This window comes from Podarcis melisellensis (assembly GCF_964234715.1).
Source record: "Podarcis melisellensis genome assembly, chromosome: 2".
NCBI lineage: Eukaryota > Metazoa > Chordata > Lepidosauria > Squamata > Lacertidae > Podarcis > Podarcis melisellensis.
This window is the reverse complement of record NC_138529.1, coordinates 60,514,178-60,532,439: the sequence shown is the minus strand read 5'-3', so window position 1 is coordinate 60,532,439 and position 18,262 is coordinate 60,514,178. Positions and strand designations below refer to the sequence as shown.

At 44.4% G+C, this 18,262-nt stretch overlaps 1 protein-coding gene across 1 annotated transcript in view; it reads left to right on the top strand.

Moving 5' to 3' along the window:
- Nucleotides 1-18,051, top strand: part of MGAT4B (alpha-1,3-mannosyl-glycoprotein 4-beta-N-acetylglucosaminyltransferase B) — an 88,631-nt gene extending 70,580 nt beyond the window's left edge. Inside the window, exons 14-15 of the mRNA XM_081899443.1 lie at nt 15,714-15,826; nt 16,975-18,051. Coding sequence (XP_081755569.1) covers nt 15,714-15,826; nt 16,975-16,998 — 137 coding nt within the window. The 3' untranslated portion in view covers nt 16,999-18,051. The remainder of the gene's footprint in view (nt 1-15,713; nt 15,827-16,974) is intronic.
- The last annotated feature ends 211 nt before the right edge of the window (nt 18,052-18,262 follow it).

Below are 18,262 nucleotides of genomic sequence, written 5' to 3'. Positions count from 1 at the left end.
CCAGTCATCAGGGATGATGGATGTCATAGTTCAGCAACATCTGCAGGGCCACAAGTTAGCCACCACTGCTTCGATGCTACATTTCTCCCTAGAATAGCACATATTGATTTTAGGCTGTGCCGGAGCAAATACAGTCCACTTTTATAAAGCCCTCACTGATATGAGGCATTAACTTTATTTACAGTGTCTGACCTCCTACATGTCAGAACATGTAGCAAAATGTACTTCTGGCCCGCAGACCACTGTTTGGAGAACAGACTGGCCCCTGAGAACATAGAAGTTGGCCTAAAGTCTTGGTCAAGAGTTGTCTGTAAGAGCACGGCCATATGCAAGGGGTTAGCAGTGTGCCAGTATTAGATTCTGCTAATTGGCTCAGCATCAGCAGGCTGAATGCCTTTTTAAAAAGAAGTTCACATCTGTAGAGAGTACTCCAGGGCAAAGAAAGGGTTGTTTCTCTGATCCAACATGCATTTCTAATTTTTCTTTCTTGTCCACACTTTCAGGGAAGATGTTCAAGTCTTTGGATCTCAGTCTTATTGTGGAATTCATACTCATGTTCTATAAGGACAAGCCCATAGACTGGCTCTTGGATCATATCCTCTGGGTAAAAGTCTGCAACCCAGAGAAAGATGCAGTAAGTTAACCCCAAATTAGTTGAAATGGCCTCCTTCTAACTTATGCAGATGTGCCTTTTAACGAAATGATGCTGAAATTATGCAGGGATCCTGCAGTGGGTCTTTTTTAAAGTATATTGAGTCTCTCTTAAATTAAAAACTGAATTCTGTAAAGGATGGAATCACTTGTGGCGATGTTAAGGAATACTGGGTGTTGGCTGGAGGGGATACAATTTGTGGTTCCTAAAAGCTATTACAAGCCACAGAACTCCTCCCTCTGGCATGCTGTGAGATGCTGCCCCAAACAAGAGAGTTCCTGGCACTGGAGAGAGATGAGCTGGTTTGCATTGCTTTGATGCAAAATTCTCTCCAATAAAAACACATCAAATAGTTGGGTGATGAAGTAATTCTTGCAACTGGATGCAAGGTAGTCTGAAGATAATCATTTGTGATATCATACTTAATGCTTGCTTATTCTTAAGAAACATCATTTAGTACCCAGAGTAAGACTCAGATACTGCCTATCTCCTTGCCTGGTTCCAGTCTGCCTTTAGCACCCACACGTAGCCTTTTCTGGAACAAACAAAGCTTTTTCACTCACCCCATAGCACTTAACGCTCAGGGAAGACCAGCAGTTGCCACAGAAAGAAATATCTACTTTCCAAAAGAGACACTTTGCTTCCGCTGCAGCTGAGGCTGACTAATACCTGGTTTGCTGGGTGGACAGTGATTTTCCCTGGGCTGGGATTTGCCTTGTGGTTTGCTCTGTGTCAGTGTAATGAGGTGTTGCTGGTGTTTATCTTGTTTTCAAGGCCTTGAACTAGAACATAGTTTCAATGTCACTGTGCATCCACCTTCGCTTGCCTTCCCCTTCCAAATTCCCCCCTCCCGCCCCCTGGCATGCTTTCCAGGGGATCCTGAGAGCATCTAAATCATTGTCTATTTTAAAATGTAACCTAGTTCCAGCATAGATTTCTGGCTCCCACTCCTGCTGCTTGCCTGATTAACTCTGCACAACAGTCTTTTAAACCAGACTTGCTCTTGTAAATCCTGCTGTGTAGAATCAAATTGGTAACTTGTAGGATTTGTCTCCTTGATTGAAAGTTTGCCTGACCTGAGGTTTAGTGGTGAAATGCTTTGCCTGATCTGAATATCTCTTCCTTTTGTCTGAAAACCAACTTTTAGAGTTCACCCGCTGTAGCTGCTTTCATTAGCTGCATCGGTAACAACAATAAGAAGGCACAAGGCAGAGAGTGGAACCGCTCTTGACTACTGTGTCCCACTTAACATCAGGCAGGAAGGAGCCCTTTGCTAGCTGCATTCAGGAATTCTCTCATGAGTGGAGCCAGGTTTTTAATTTTCTAAAGTAATGAGAGCTGGATTAGGGGATTATTTTGGAGCAGGGCTTCAGGGAATATGCCTGCAATGCCAAGTGTTGCAGGTAGTACAAATGGTTTTGCGAAGCAACCTGTGTGTGTGAGAGAGGGCTGCCTCAAGGGGCCCCTTCTTACACATATTAGGTAGACAGTTATATTGGCAGTGGAACCACAGGTGACTGCCATTCCTAAAATGTGCAAGTTCTTGGTCTTAAAAAGGCCTACCCAGCGGGATTTGTGAGTTCTATTGTTATTGTTTTCTGTTATATTTGTTTAATAATTTCCTAGCTAAAGATTAATTTAGCACCTCACATTGATAAGAATGTACATCCAGACCACCACTTCTTGGGACCAGCCATAAAGTATGTCACACCTCAAGAAACGAGGGGGGAATGCAAACGTGTGACAGACCGAATTTTTGTAGGGGACAAAAATGGGGCAGGGGTAGGTGATGCCTTTAAAAAAGGTCAGAGAGTGACATGGTGGTTTGGGCAGATTTCATTTTGCTTTGTCTTTTGCTGTCCTAGTCCTCCTAATGGTTGCCTGTTTTCCTTCACATAAAATTGCAGGCTAAGATTTTAAACATGTTTTCCTTAATAAATGCTGGCATCAGGCAATCACACCTTTTATACACCCATTTGCCATTTGCCTCATGAAAGGGAGGCAGGGCAAGGCAGTGGGGAATGACCTTGGGAAAAGATAATAAAATAGTATTCTTAAGTAGGCAGCTTTAGGTTATTCTAAGAGAAATTAGCAAGTGAAATTAACAAGGTGAATTAGCTCAAGGGTTCAGCGGCATACACCTACAGACTTTTAAAAGAGAAAAAAGCCTCTAGTGACGGAGGAGGAAGTGTCGATAATGAGTAGACAAGAAACAGCTTCAGACTTGCATCTAGACAAGTTTTGTATTTTAGGAAGGTGGTGGTAGAAGTGGTATTAGGCGCAGATTATATCTCCTTTTCACAGTACTATAAGTAAAAGAATAGTCTGCGCATGGGCCAAATTCAAAAGCTTATTTGCTCAGCGCTTAGTTTCTCCTTCATGCCTATGTGTCTCTGTTCTTCATAAGTCTCCTACGTGCAGCATATTTTCATTCACAAATGTATTCTCAAACTCTCCCAGGTGACAGAGTTGGGCAGAGGATTTTTTTGTTTTTAAGAAAAAGTGCCGCAGATTTGCTTGGTACCACTCTAGAGTTGATCAAAATTTTCTCTTTTACAAACTGGTGGTAGAAACAGAAGGTGGCTCAGTTTCCTCTTAGCTGTGTAGAGACAAAATGAGACAGTTGCAATGAACATCAGCAAAATAGTATTTTATGAACAAAGAATACAAACATATGAAGTTGGGAGGAAGGCCCATGATTTATCCCGACAGCTAGTTAATTAATTTAACAGTAATGACACATTCATGAGACTACACCAACCAGAAGGTCATAGCGTTCTGCCGCCCAAGGCTGCCTCTTTCCCGCCTCCTTCCCATTCCCTGACTCTAGCAGGTTGCTAGAGATCAACAATACACTGCTACTCAGGCTCCATATAAACAGCCAAGCATGTATCAACAAAACGAAGGGCAAACATGTGTGCACAAGTTTATATGTTTATACTAATCATTATGTTCCTAGTGAGATCCTAACCCATTCACTTCCCTTAGAGTTGAGTCTAGCAGCCTGGCTCAGTTGAAATCCAATTAAAGAACACATTCCTGAGCTGTATTTCATTCTGACTCACTAGTGGTGACACCAGAATTGAGCTGGACAGCTGATCTCAATCCATATCCATCATCTTGGTATGCCCCACAGAGAAACTTACGGTCTTCAAATAAAAACAACTTGGAGGTCCCAGGCCACAGAGAAGTTAGGCTGGCCTCAACTAGAGCCAGGGCTTTTTCGGCTGTGGCTCCGATCTGGTGGAACACTCTGTCACAAGAGACCAGGGCCCTGCGGGACTTGACATCTTTCCGCAGGGCCTGCAAGACAGAGTTGTTCCACCAGGCCTTTGGCAAGGGCACAGCCTGACTCCCTCCCTCGGCAATCTTCGCGGAGCTCTGGCCCAATGGCTGCCAGTGGCTTGAATTAATTAATTTTATAATGAATGATTTTAGAGTGTTGTTTATGCTGTACTTTTGTACTGTTTTATTGCTGTTAGCCGCCCTGAGCCCGGCTAAGGCTAGGGAGGGTGGGATATAAATAAAATTTATTATTATTATTATTATTATTATTATTATTATTATTATTATTATCTTTTAAACATTTTTAAGAAGTTGCAATACCAGTCAAGGGAAGATAGTGGTCCACTTGGAACTAGACCTTCATACCAACTTTGGTGTAGATGAAAGCATACCTGTTTTAAGTGTGGCAAAAACATTTTATACACACATTTGCTGCATTCTGAGGTATTTGTTTTCAGGGTAGTAAATATGTATTCAAAATAATTTAACAACACTTAGGCAGTGTACACACTATACCTTTAAAGCATGTTCAAAGCACATTCTATCTCTCAAAGAATTCTGGGCATGGTCGTTTGTAATTCTGTGTAGGGTAAACTACAGGGCCAAGAATTCTTTGAGGGATAGAATGTGTTTTAATGTGCTTTAAATGTAATAGGAAGGATTCAAATTACAGTCATACCTCGGAAGTCAAACAGAATCCGTTCCGGAAGTCCGTTCAACTTCCAAAACATTCGAAAACTAAATTGCGGCTTCTGATTGGCTGAAGGAAGCTCCTGCAGCCATTTGAAACCACAGAAACCCTGCCAGACTTTCGGCTTTCAAAAGTAGTTTTCAAACCAGAACAATCACTTCCGGGTTTGTGGTGTTCAGGAGCCAAAACATTTGAGAACTAAGCTGTTCGAAAACCAAGGTACGACTGTAGTGCAGTGGCAGTTTTGTAGTTAGCGCAATCATTTCAGCTTGCCACATGGAAAAATACTCTCTGTCTCTGCCTCTGCTCCACTCTTCTGGGGTTGTCTCAACACGCCCCAGAGCCCATTTCTGGAGGATTACAGGAGAGAAGCCCTGTTGTGCTAGCAGGAGCACTTGTGCTGGCTTCTTCTAGTGCAGGGGGTCAGCAACCTTTTCCAGCCGTGGGCCGGTCCACCGTCCCTCAGACTACGTGGTGGGCCGGACTATATTTTTTTTTGGGGGGGGAAAGGAATGAATTCCTATGCCCCACAAATAACTCAGAGATGCATTTTAAATAAAAGGACACATTCTAATCATGTAAAAACACTCTTGATTCCCAGACCATCCACAGGCTGGATTTAGAAGACAATTGGGCCGCATCTGGCCTTAGGTTGCCTACCCCTGCTCAAGTGGGACTCATTAGCTGAATCCCACCCCTTGTGTGTACACAGCCTTAGGGTGAAGAAGGCAATAGCAGCTTAAGTGTGGTTTGGACATGCCTTCTTTGAAACCACTTCTTTCACACTTGCAGGTGAAAAGTAATTGTGTCCCAAATGGCAAACTTGACTGAAAGTGGTTAACCAGCCTAGTTCCTACTTTGTGCTTCCTCCTAAGTGGGAAGCACAAATCTTGATTTTTATATATATTATTATTTTAGAAACATTGTGACAGACAGAAGGCAAACCTGAGGATACGCTTCAAGCCCTCACTCTTCCAGCACGTAGGAACCCACTCCTCCCTCGCTGGTAAAATACAGAAGCTGAAAGTGAGTATGTGACGTCATAGCACTGGGAAACTGCATCCCTACGCGTTGGGCAAATTTATATGTAAAATGTGATAAGTTTTCAAATGTGTGTAGCACTTTAGCCAGGGAAAGCAGGTGCTTTCAAATGCAGGTGCCTTCCCTAGGGAAGAGAGGTCAGTTGTGCTGCTTCTGCAGAGAAGAAGTGGATGCTTCACTGACAGAGTATGAAAGAAATTGTTAATGGCTTGGAAGCAAAGGCGAGGCATTGGGGTCAGGAGCCAAGGGAACTGGAGCATGGCAGGTATCAACCCTGATTAATAGCTGCTAGGCAGCGTTCAGTAGCTATGTGTTGCAGCAGCTTTAAAAGCCTCATATCAGCAGTGTTCTTTGGAAAGTGAGTCTGGGCAGAGGACAGGAACTCCATGCAAACGTTTGACTGTAAAACTTGGGCATCACAACACATTCAAGAGTTGCACTAGTTTCAGTGAGCTCTACCAAAACTATAATCTAAAGATCCAGTTCTAGGATTCTTCAATTTCTCTCTCTCTCTCTCTCTCTCTCTCTCTCTCTCTCTCTTACTTCATACAGATTTTGGTTCTCTTAAGTCCCCCCTCCCTCTTTTCTTTTCTTTCTTTCTTTCTTTCTTTCTTTCTTTCTTTCTTTCTTTCTTTCTTTCTTTCTTTCTTTCTTTCTTTCTTTCTTTCTCAAGGAGAGGACTCAGGAGAGAGGGGTATTGCCAGAGGCATCACAGAAATAGGGAGTTTTGAGGATAGATTTGAAGACAGAGAGAGAAGGGCAATCAGTGTTGCATAGGTGTTCTTGGAAGGGAGTTCCAGGCATGTGGGGCAATGTGAGAGAAAGGGCAGACAGAAGTTGGGATGGGGTTGGAGGGAGGGAGTTTAAAGAGCAACAGTTATGCAAACTAATATTTGCTTATTTGTCTGTTTCTCATTGCTTTATGTATACCTCTTAAAGATTTGTTTATTTTTGATTAAGAGGATTATATATTTTTTCTAAACAAAAATAATAATAAACAGTCCTAGTCAGGGATACATTGACATACAAGTGTGGAAAGGGGAGCCAAGGCCATGGAGTGCTTTTGAAGATAAGAGTGAGGGGTTTGTGCTGGATCCCAGGGTGGACAGGAGGCCAGTGCTGATATTTAAAGAGAGGCATCACATCGTCTGAGAGACTGGAGTGATGAGAGAGGTGAATGACAGAAATGAAGGGCCTGAGCAGTGACAACAGAAGCCCAGCAAGGAAAAGATACAAAGGCAGGAAATGACTGGATTGTGAACCAGAGTTTCTTGCTGGGGTGTATTTTCACCATGTGCAGGCAGAACTGACATGACTTTGGTGATGGACTGAATATATAGAGGGAGCAAAGCAGAGATAAAGGAGAGAACAGAGATAAAGCTAAGGTTTTTTGAAGCCCAAACAGCAGCCTGGATGGTGGTGATGTTCATTGGCTCAGGGGATACAGAAGGAGAGTGAGGCCAGGGAAGAAAGATTTAAAGCCCCCTTAATTAAAGCAGCCCCACTACTGCCATCAGAATAGCAGTATTTCCATAAAAGTGCAATGGGAGTAGGAAACACAGTTTTATATAGTTTAAATTGTTTTGCTTTTACCTTGCATGTTGAGGACAAAGATTTTGGGAAGCAAGCGCTTCGAAAAGAACATGTCAACCCTCCTGCAGAAGTTAGCACCAGTCTGAAAACCTACCAGCACTTCTCCTTAGAGAAAGCGTATCTGAGGGAAGATTTCTTTTGGGCATTTACCCCCACGGCGGGTGACTTCATACGCTTTCGCTTCTTTAAGCCCCTACGCATTGAACGGTGAGTATATGGAGATTTGTGGGGGAAGATTAGCTTGACATTTAAAAGTCACTCATCCCCTCTCCCCTGTGGTAGAACAAGAGTTCATTTGAAAGGCAGGTTGCATCTCATCCACTCATCACCCTGCTTCTCCCACATACGGCCTTTTAGCTTTCAGTTCTGCCTGCACAGCCTTACAGATAGTAAACTAAAGCACAGATGAAATTAATTGGCTTTTTCAGTTACAAAGGGAATTCTACCCAAGTCTCAGTGGTGCCCAAGTCACCTAGACCCCATCCTGCTTTCTAACATGCTTAATGCTTAATAAGGTTTGTTAGTTTTTGGTTCCGATACCATTGTGAATCATGTGTAGCGCTTTCATGAAAGTTCAGCCTGTCTCTGTGTGTTTCCTCCCTTTAGTGGCTCTATGACTGAGGTTTTGCCTCATTTTGATACCACTAAGAAATATTCATCTAGGAATGAGGAACCTGTGACTCTCCAGATGTAACTAGACTCCAAATCCCATCAGTCCCAGCCATTGATATGAGGCATGAGTGGGAGAATTTTATTGCACTCATGTCTTGCTTGTGAGCTTCCCATAGGCTTTGGGCTGGCCCCTCTGAGAGTGTAATGATAGGCCAAGCAGGGCTTTTGTGGTCCAGCGGTCTCCGGAGGGCCACAAGTTGCCATTCCAGGGGAGGAATTCAACGTCGTGCTGAGTTTATTGCGTCAGCTTGCCAGATGATCTCCCTTCTCCTTCCCCCATGAGCTGGTCTAGGGGTTCCCCTAACACACACACTCCAGACAATTTAGGTGGGAGGTGAGGGCAAAAAGTCCTATTGTGCTAGCAGAAGATTATTGCACTGGCTTCTACTAGCAGAACTCATGAACTGAATCTGGCCCCTGGTCTACAACTTAAATCATGTGCAGGAATTATGGGGGAAATTGAATGTGGTATGTAGAAGTCCATTTGTTTGTCTGTTAAATTTCCCTGAGCATTTAGTGTCCGGGGTGGGTGGGTGTTCTCCCTCTCTCTCTGCCTCTCCTTCTTGATTTGTTAACATGGGAATGTCTTGTGTGTGTGGCTTTATCCTTCCCAGAATCCGTTCAGGAAGCACAAGGAGTCACTTCTTACTTTTCCAGCTTGGTATCGCTGAATAGTGAACTGTTCTCATCACAGGAGTAGATAATTGCACTTCTTACTGATATTCATTCATATGCGATGGAGTGCTTAATTTGCAAGCGCAATCAAACAATCAATCCATAATTAGTTGTTTGTGCACTTAGAGCCATCTTTCTCTCAAATGCGGCTTTCTGTGGAAAGAGAGGCCCCTGTTGGTGGAGTTTATGCCTGGTGGGGTCCTTCTGTGTTACATCCCCCATGAAGCTGTGCATTCATTGCTGGTTCCTGCCCCACAGGTTTTTCTTTCGCAGTGGCAATATTGAACACCCTGAAGACAAGCTCTTCAACACAACTGTGGAAGTGTTACCTTTTGACGTAAGTTTACTGAGCTTACCATAGGAGTTCAGGTGAGGGGGGGGAGACCAAGGTTTAGGAGATGATAATCCAGATTTTTTTACTTTGTGGTTGGATACCATGAGAAAAATATGTATGGGGTCAATGGGCTTAGCAGTGGAAGCTTCTGAGAAACCTGTGCCACCTAATCTGAATTCAAATTCTAATTCCTGAGGCATTATTCCGAAACCTAGGAGCAAGGCTGCTTATTCATTATTTAAAGTACACTACCTGTGGCAGGAAAAAGGCAGTCCTTACAAGGTATATTTTAATAGACTTTTTTGGGGGGAGGGGGGGTCCTTGAAAGCATAGAGAAGGTCTTCCAGCAACCGGGTATGCTAGAGTAATTCTGTGTCTCTGAAAAAGTAAACATTGCCTGATGTTTTATGACCATAGTGGTTTAAACTGTACCCGCAGCAGGCTGCCTAAATCCTTCTTGCTGGCTTTTTGCAAAGATTGTCTCTTTTCCTGCACAGAGTCTCCAGTCAGATAAGGAAGCCCTGCAGGAGGGAAGAGCAACAGCATTCAAGTACCACAGGACATCTGACGGCTACATACAGATAGGTAAATTGCTGGTTCAAGGCAAACAGCAGCCTGCTGGTTGTGGATAATGCACTGTGGTATGTTGCTGTTCAGATAACACAATTACGCAGAGAGTGATTGCATGGAAGGTTTCAGGGGTGGGAGACAAGCTTATCTTGAATTAATTAGCATCCCCCACCCCACCCTTGACCTGGAATTTAGAGTGAAAGTCATTCACTCAGAACACACATGACATTTTTGTCATTTTCCCAAGGAATAGAATTTGCATATGTCTTCATTTTGAAGACTTTGCTGAGGTGGATTTTCTCGGCTAACACTGTGCAAATGCAAATGTTGACAACACTGCAGAGGTCAAGAAGTACGGATAAACCTGAAGGACGGAAAGAACAGCTTGATTATACAGTTAATCTCAAATTGTTCTTTGGGGCAGTAAAAAAAGAAAGGAAAGGGAAAGTGTTTTCTCTTTAGTTCTCTTCTTAAGCACATTGATGTGTGGAATCAGTGGAGCCTGTTCTCATGTGGTGTCTTTTTATGATTGGAGCTTTGGCACTCAGTGGCAGAAACCATTTACTCATCCTGCTGCTCTTTCTGGGCAGCTTCCAGCATCATCTCTTCTGCCTACTTGCTTTCTGAAAACAATTGCAGGAACTAGGGGAGCAAATGGTTACAGGTTTACATCTTCCTGCCTGTAGGAATGGTATCTTGTGGGTCTGAAACCCTACTCTGAAACCCTACTCTGAGCACTTTCCACATGTGCCAGCCAGTAGCTGTGTCATGGTTGATTTGTTACCTGTTGTTTTTGCTTTTTTAACAAGTCGAAAACCATGCTAGGGGTTGGACTTAAGATTACGTACTTCTGGCCCAGTAACTTTCAGATCTCACTGGGCGTCTGTGTGTCTGGGTTTGGGGGAAGGAGGACATGTAAGAGGGATGTTTTGTATCTGAAAAGTTTCAATACCTCCAGGGAATAAGCAAAAGGGAGCAGGAGCTGTAACATCAGAAGTGGTCCTCAGCTTATGCAGTTACTTTGTGTGAATCAGAGAATTCCTTGATTGTTGAGAGGCACAAGCTATAGCTGAGCAAGTATAGCTGCTCCTTGTAAGCAATCTGCGCATTCTTGTTGCCAGAATGGCTTAAGCCTCATTTAGCACCAAGTCTGAGGCTGCGTACACATTAGTGGCTTAAAATGAAGCAAAGTCATTCTTCCCTGCCACTATTTCAAGTCATATTTGCACATTTCTGTGCCCACCAGAGGTATGTCTTCACCCAAAGTGCATTAGCTGTTTGGATTTGCTGTGCCTTCAAACCCCATTTATGAAGCTGTGATCTGCATATGCCCAGCCCAGAGGGTTTGCAGTCCTCTTGAAAACAGGCTGTTTTGGAATTTGAATATGATTTATGAGCACAAAATACATGTGCTATACAGCTCAGTGTGAACTAAGTCCATATGTATATTTAGTTGTCTGTCTCTTTAAAATGCCCTTGAGTAGGTATCCACTCCTTTCCTGGCCACTGCTCACTTGTAATTTAAAGTCTCATTGAAGTGGCCTTTGGGGAACGTTAAGAGAAATAAGTTGAGAGTGGAAAGAGTTTAAGTGGTGGCAGGAAAAATTGAGACTCTAGCAGCGCAGGAAAGGCTTTGCAGAATTTGGTGGACTTTTGAAGGCAGAGGAGGTGACTAGCTGGATAAGACAGGAAGTGCTTTTCAAGGCCTAGGAAACTCCATGATAGCTGCAGCAGGAGAGGGCAGCCAAAGTGGGATGATGTCACAATGTCTTGTGCAAAACAGGGAAAGCAAGGAGAGAAGCAGAGGCAAATAAGAGAGTCTGCATTCCATGCCAGAGCTAGAAGCTTGGATTTGAAGTGCAAAACAGCAGGGTACCGGGGTTGACTTGAGGAGAGAGGTGACAGGATTGCACAGGGTGTGACAGGTGGGTGGAGAAATTTTACCAAAGGTGTTTCTAGTTGACACGAGAAAGGAAAGACTGCAGGCATATTGATCAGGACAAGAAGTTACAGTAGACTTGGAGAGACAGGAACTGGTTGCAAATGATAATTTTAGTAGAGAGAAAATAATTGATTTGGGAGATGTTGAAGAGGAAAAAGAGGCAATGCATGGTAATGGCTGGGATAGCAGAAAGAGAGAGGCAAGAAGATTATTCCCTGCTGCTTTTAAGATGGCTGCTCATTTAATGCAGGCATAGATTTCAAGAGTACATCATATCCATACATATCTTCAGTTAGCAAGGGCAAATCTGTCGATCAATAGCTGTTTCCCCTTCAAATGTGCAGAAGTGGGGACAGTCCTTTACCAGAGATGCCAGGGACATAGGAAGGGGGGGGCAATGAGGACGGACCACCCTGGGTGCCCTCACTGAGGGGGGGGTGACATTTGGCATGCCACCCACCTGTGACTCCCAATTCTACCCCGAGCCGTCGGGGTAAGGGGGGAGGCTGCGCTGCTTTGCTGGAGCCTTCCCCCTTCATTTTGACAGCTTGGGGGAGGCTTGGGAGTCACAGGCAGGTGGCGCGCTGAATGTCTGCCATGGGTGGCTTGCTCCACCACTGGCTGCAGGGCACACGAGTGGCTATCCTGCGCCTGGGAGGGCACCCTCCGTGCCACGCCCCCCTCAGGAGGGCACCTGCCCTGGGCAGTGCAGCCATATGCTCCACCGCTGCCAGATGCCACTTCTATGCACAGTGCTAAGAACAATTTGTTTATTTAATAGTTTTGTAGCGTTACAGGAACATATGCAACTACAAAAATGCCTGGAAGCAATAAAATAACATTCAGATGAAACTAACAAATTGTTTGCATGAAAGTTTGTGTCCTTCACAATTGTCATTGGGGTAAATCAAAGCACTGTGTTGTATGTATATACAAGCTTATGCCTTGCATGTAAAAGGCACCAGGTTCAGTCCTTGCATCACCAGTTAGCAGGGATCAGGTAGCAGGTAAAAGGCCTGTGACTTTGTGTGTGTGGCAGAAGATTCACATGTATGTTTTTTTTTCTGGTTTTTATGCCAAAGTACAAGATGCCAGGAATAAAGTGGCTCTTACATTATGAACTGCAGGTAGCAGTGTCTATGAGGATTTGTTGTTGTTTAGTCATTTAGTCGTTTCCGTCTCTTCGTGACCCCATGGACCAGAGCACGCCAGGTACTCCTGTCTTCCACTGCCTCCCGCAGTTTGGTCAGACTCATGTTCGTAGCTTCGAGAACACTGTCCAACCATCTCTTCCTCTGTCGTCCCCTTCTCCTTGTGCCCTCAATCTTTCCCAGCATCAGGGTCTTTTCCAGGGAGTCTTCTCTTCTCATGAGGTGGCCAAAGTATTGGAGCCTCAGCTTCACAATCTGTCCTTCCAGTGAGCACTCAGGGCTGATTTCCTTCAGAATGGAGAAGTTTGTTCTTCTTGCAGTCCATGGGACTCTCAAGAGTCTCCTCCAGCACCATAATTCAAAAGCATCAATTCTTCGGCAATCAGCCTTCTTTACATCACTACTTCCATACATCACTACTGGGAAAACCATAGCTTTAAGGAAAACCATAGCTTTAACTATAAGGATTAGAGCCCTGCAAATAAAGCATAGCAACTAGGAGATTGTGCTACAAACTGAGAAATCCCTCCATCAAATACCACCTGTCATTTTGGCAAACTGCTCTTCTCTCAGCCTCAGCCATATAACACAATACTGACTCTGATTTTCAGGCTTATGGCAAGAGAGTATATACAAAGAACACAAAGTGTTAGAAAGTGCAAGTGAAAGGGGACATGGTAGAAGTTTGTAAAATTATGCATGGCATGGAGAAAGTGGATATAGAAAAGTGTTTCTCCCTCTTTCCTAACACCATAACTCATGGACATTTGATGAAGCTGAATGTTGGAAGAGTTGGGACAGATGAAAGAAAGTCCTTGTTCACACAGTGCCTAGTGAACTATGGAACTCACTGCCATAGGAGGCAGTAATAGCCATCAACTTGGATGTCTTTAAAAGATTAGACAAATTAATGGAGGGCAAGGCTATCAGTGGCTAATAGACATGATGGTTATATTCTACCTTCACTGTTGGAGGCAGTGTGCCTCTGATTACCACTTTCTGGGTAATGCAGATGGGCAGAGTGGTGTTGCTCTCATGTCCAGCTTGCAAGTTTCACACAGGTACAGTGGTGCGTCGCAAGACGAAATTAATCCGTTCCGTGAGGCTCTTCATATAGCGTTATTTTCGTCTTGCGAAGCAATCCCATTGACAGCTTAGCGGATTAGCGGCTTTTAGCGATCAGCTGTTAAGCGGCTTATCAGCGGATCAGCTGATAAGCGGCTTAGTGGCTTAGGAAAAGGGGGGAGGGGAAAAACCCGCAGGAACTCGCAAGACATTTTCGTCTTGCAAAGCAAGCCCATAAAGAAATTCATTTTGCGAAGCGCCTCCAAAACGGAAAACCCTTTCGTCTAGCGCGTTTTCCGTCTTGCGAGGCGTTCGTCTTGCGGGGCACCACTGTATGTGATTGGCCCCTGTGAGAACAGGATGCTGGACTAGATGGGTCCTGGGTCCTGCAGGCTCTTCTTATTTTCCTAGGATTCCTAATGGCCTTTGAGGACACTTCTTTCCTTTTCCTCCTCCCTCCAGATTTCCAATTACATCAACAACAAGCAATGCTTTTTTCAGCAGGAACTCACCAGAACTCAGTTCTGGCACCTCTTTTTCTAGAAAAAATAGCACTGACAACTGGCACTCTCCATGTGCCATCTTAGATGGGATGTTGCATGTGTGTGTAGGGGCACCCCTTTATGTTACGGATAGTGCCATTTTCATTACATAAGGATCAGTACACAGAGAATGAATTCACTATTTGTGTGTGTGAGAGAGAGAGACAGAGATTATAATATACGATAAAACAGTGCCACCTACTGGACAGCTGCAGCTTTGCAAAGCATAAAAACATGGAACTAAATACAGTGGTATCTCGTCTAGCATCCGCCTCACCGAGCGCCTGTTCCGTCGAATGTCTGCGGCAAACCCAGAAGTACCAGAACAGGTTACTTCTGGGTTCACCACATGCGAAGAAGTGCAAACTGCTCCGTGCGCAGATGCGGCACTTTGTCCAGCATCCTTTTTGGCCAGCAACCGGGGCTCCGGAACAGATCCCCGTCGCAAAATGAGCTACTACTGTAGTCTTTTAAGTTTCTTCAGGGGAGGGAAGATTTGACGTTTGCAGCCATTCATACCACAACTTAGTGTAGTGATATTGTTTGGTGGTCTGTAACTGTCATGTTTGGATGTTGCTTCTACCTCCAGAAAGCTATTATTTGGGGACTTCTAGTATGGAGATCAAACATTGTGCCCCCTCATCATGTAATGTATTAAGATTTCTCAAGAACTCTTTTTAAAACAGATGTCAATAGCCACATCCTTCCTCTTGGGCAATATGGTATTTTCTTTCAGAAAAAAACCTTTGTCTGTCTACAGGGCATAACTCATTCACAAAGTCATTCTTAATACTACATGTTTGTTAGCTCTGTTAAAAAGGGAAGAGGTCAGTGTGTAAAAATTAGGCAGGAGGGGAAGCCAAAGCCAGGAGGCTGCCTGCAATTGAAACATCTACACTGAGCTAGCAGGAGGTTCATCACTTGGTCATCACTAAATATTCAGATGTGTGTCGTGTGGCATTTTAATGTTAACATGACCACGCCAGGCTTGCCGTACATATTTGGGGGATAAGTGGCCCGTGACAGAGAGTAACCCTACAGCAAGTAGGGCAATAATATTGTGTGACATGCTCATCACTTGAAAATCCAGTCATGCGATTTCACACAAGGCGTGGTTTTTATAAACCGGGTCAGCTTGTAGAACAGTGGGTAGGAAATGTTTCCTCATGAGCACACTCCCCTACAGCCAGTCATGTAAACTGAAAAGAGAAGTCCGTTTTAGGTAGCTCCATTGACTTCTCTGAAAGAGGGAGGTGGTGGCTTAGGAGCCACAGCAGTTACCATGACTGACTGCATCTCACATTGCAAGCAGCGCCCCTTTGTTTGAGCACAGAGGCTCCAGTGCATGCCATGACATTTCTAGGCATGACTGCATATGCTGGAGCCAGCCTGCAGAAATGACCCCGTTTCACCATGAGAGCTGAGCGTGCAGTGGTGTTGCTGCCGCTAAGAGGAACTGAGAGTTGTCCTGAAGTATTTTTTTCTTCGTCCATTTTGCAGGCTCTTTTTCAAAGGGCATTGCTGAAGGAGAAGTGGACCCTTCCTTTGGGCCTCTGGAAGCAATACGGCTAACCATCCAGACTGACTCTCCCGTATGGATCATCTTGAGCGAGGTAATATGTTTTCCTGGGAAAAACTCCCTTTATAAGGGTGGTGGTTACAGGAGCTCCCACTTAACCTTTCCGCCAACTGATCTGTCTAGGCAGGACAGAGAAAGAAAGTTCTTGAAAGGTACAGTGCCCATTTAGGGCCATTGCCTGCAATGCCCCAGACAATTCTATCTGGGGCACAGTGGGGAATTTTAAAATTGTGACTTGCAATGCCAGGGGCTGAGCACAGATGCCAGTTGGCACTGCAACCTGCCGGGGATTCTCTGGGTCTTTCCCCAGGCATGCATTCGGTAAGTAACCACAGTAATTGACCACAGTACTCCACAGAGACAGGCATAGCTTCCTGACAACCACCTTCACAGGAGCTGTCCCCCACCCCCCACAACTCAAGAGACCTACCTCCCAAAGCCAGAAAGGAGAATGTATGCTGCTTAGAAGATAAAACACACTTTGGTGCTCAGGAGTGGTTTGCTTACTTGGTTGTTGCATGGGGCTTGTGAGGTGATGCAAACTGAGTTGGTGAAATAGAAACTTGGTAGTCAGATCCTCTAGGGACGTGGGTGGTGCTGTGGGTTAAACCACAGAACCTAGGGCTTGCCGATCAGAAGGTCAGCGGTTCGAATCCCCGTGACAGGGTGAGCTCCCGTTGCTCGGTCCCTGCTCTTGCCCACCTAGCAGTTCGAAAGCACGTCAAAGTGCAAGTAGATAAATAGGTACCGCTCTGGCGGGAAGCTAAACGGCGTTTCCATGCGCTGCTCTGGTTCGCCAGAAGCGGCTTAGTCATGCTGGCCACATGACCCGGAAGCTGTACGCCAGCTCCCTTGGCCAATAAAGCGAGATGAGCGCCGCAACCCCAGAGTCGGCCATGACTCGACCTAATGGTTAGGGGTCCCTTTACCTTTAGTCAGATCCTCTAGACTGCAGTTGCGTCCGCCTGCAGCTGTGATTTTATGTCTTAACTGTGAAATCCCTCCCCATTTCCGACAGAGATTTCATGCTGTGATTTGCTTCAGGTATGGTTGTCCAGAAGAGACAAAACTCTCTTCACTTGCACTTGGCATTAATTAATAGGGCAATATTCTAGAGGAGAAAAACAGATTTGCCCAGCTCTGACCTTTTTCTGTTGTTTTGCTAATCCCATGTACTTCCAGATATTCCTGAAGAAAGCTGATTGAACTTCAAGACCCAGGGATAATGCACAACATGGCTGTCAGCTCTTCCCCTCTTCTTCCTCTTGTCTATGAAACTGCAGACATAGCGGAATAGGAGCAGCCTAGTCAAAGGTGCCTGCTGAAGGGCACCTGCTGCTCCCAGAACAGGAAGAAAATGTTGGTGGTGAAACTTGGCAGGGCCTTAAGGGTTTCTGGACCACATTTACTGGGAGAAGAGAAGCATTTTTTCATGCACAGGTGCTGGACTGTATTTAAAAAATGAAGCACTAGTGCTGGCCTATCTTGGATCCAGCTGCTTCTGCAGCTACAAAAAGAACCTTGGAGACTAACTTTCCGTGTAAAAGATTTGTTCTCCCCCCTTCCTTTGAGCAAGGACCACACACTATTCCCATGCCTCTTCCTCTTTCCCCTCACCCCCACCCCTGGCCCCTTGGGTGTTGATTCCTGAATGTATCACTAAAGGGTGCATTTAGAAATACGGGTTTAAGGACTATGAAGGCTAACTGCGAGGGCAGCTCAACTGTCAAGCAAAGCACTGATGCATCTTGGGAGCAAAGCAGACTGCACCTCCGGCCCCACGTGTGTAAGTAAAAGCAGTTGCTCCAGACTAAAGCTGAGGATTAAATATGAGGGGTAACTGGTCTGGGGTGGGAGGGAAGGGATGTATGGAGGGAACAGAATGGCAGGGAAATGAAAAACCACACTGTGCCTGCCAGGGTTGTACATGTGCCCTTCATACAATAAGAGTTCCTGTCGAAGTCTCCAGTGTCTTCATGCCTTGAGAATGAGTGCTAAAGTCCATCCTTTTAAATCCATATCTGTTATTTACTGGTTGGTGTGAATTTTGGAGAAAAATAAACCATGTAGGCCAGTCCTCAAATGGTAGGGATTAGAGTAATTTAAAACAAAAAAAAACCCCAATGTCTCTAGCTATACACTGGAATGCATTATACTACTTTAATGTGCTGTATTTTTTATTATTGGATACATTTGATTTTTAAGTATATCTATATAAAATATATATATTAAAATGTGCACTGTAAAATTTTAATTCAACTTAAAGTTCCATGTTTTATTTTACTGGCTCTTTCATTAATTAGGAAAGTCAAAGGCAAAGCATGATTTTATAAGGCTATTAAAAGTAAGACATGCTTTCTGTACAGCTAAGACAGATTTTGCAATGGGGAGGATTTCTATTTAAACCAAAACCTACAGATACTTCCTCTATCACAGTAACCTATTTAACACACTGGCCCTTAACGTCGTC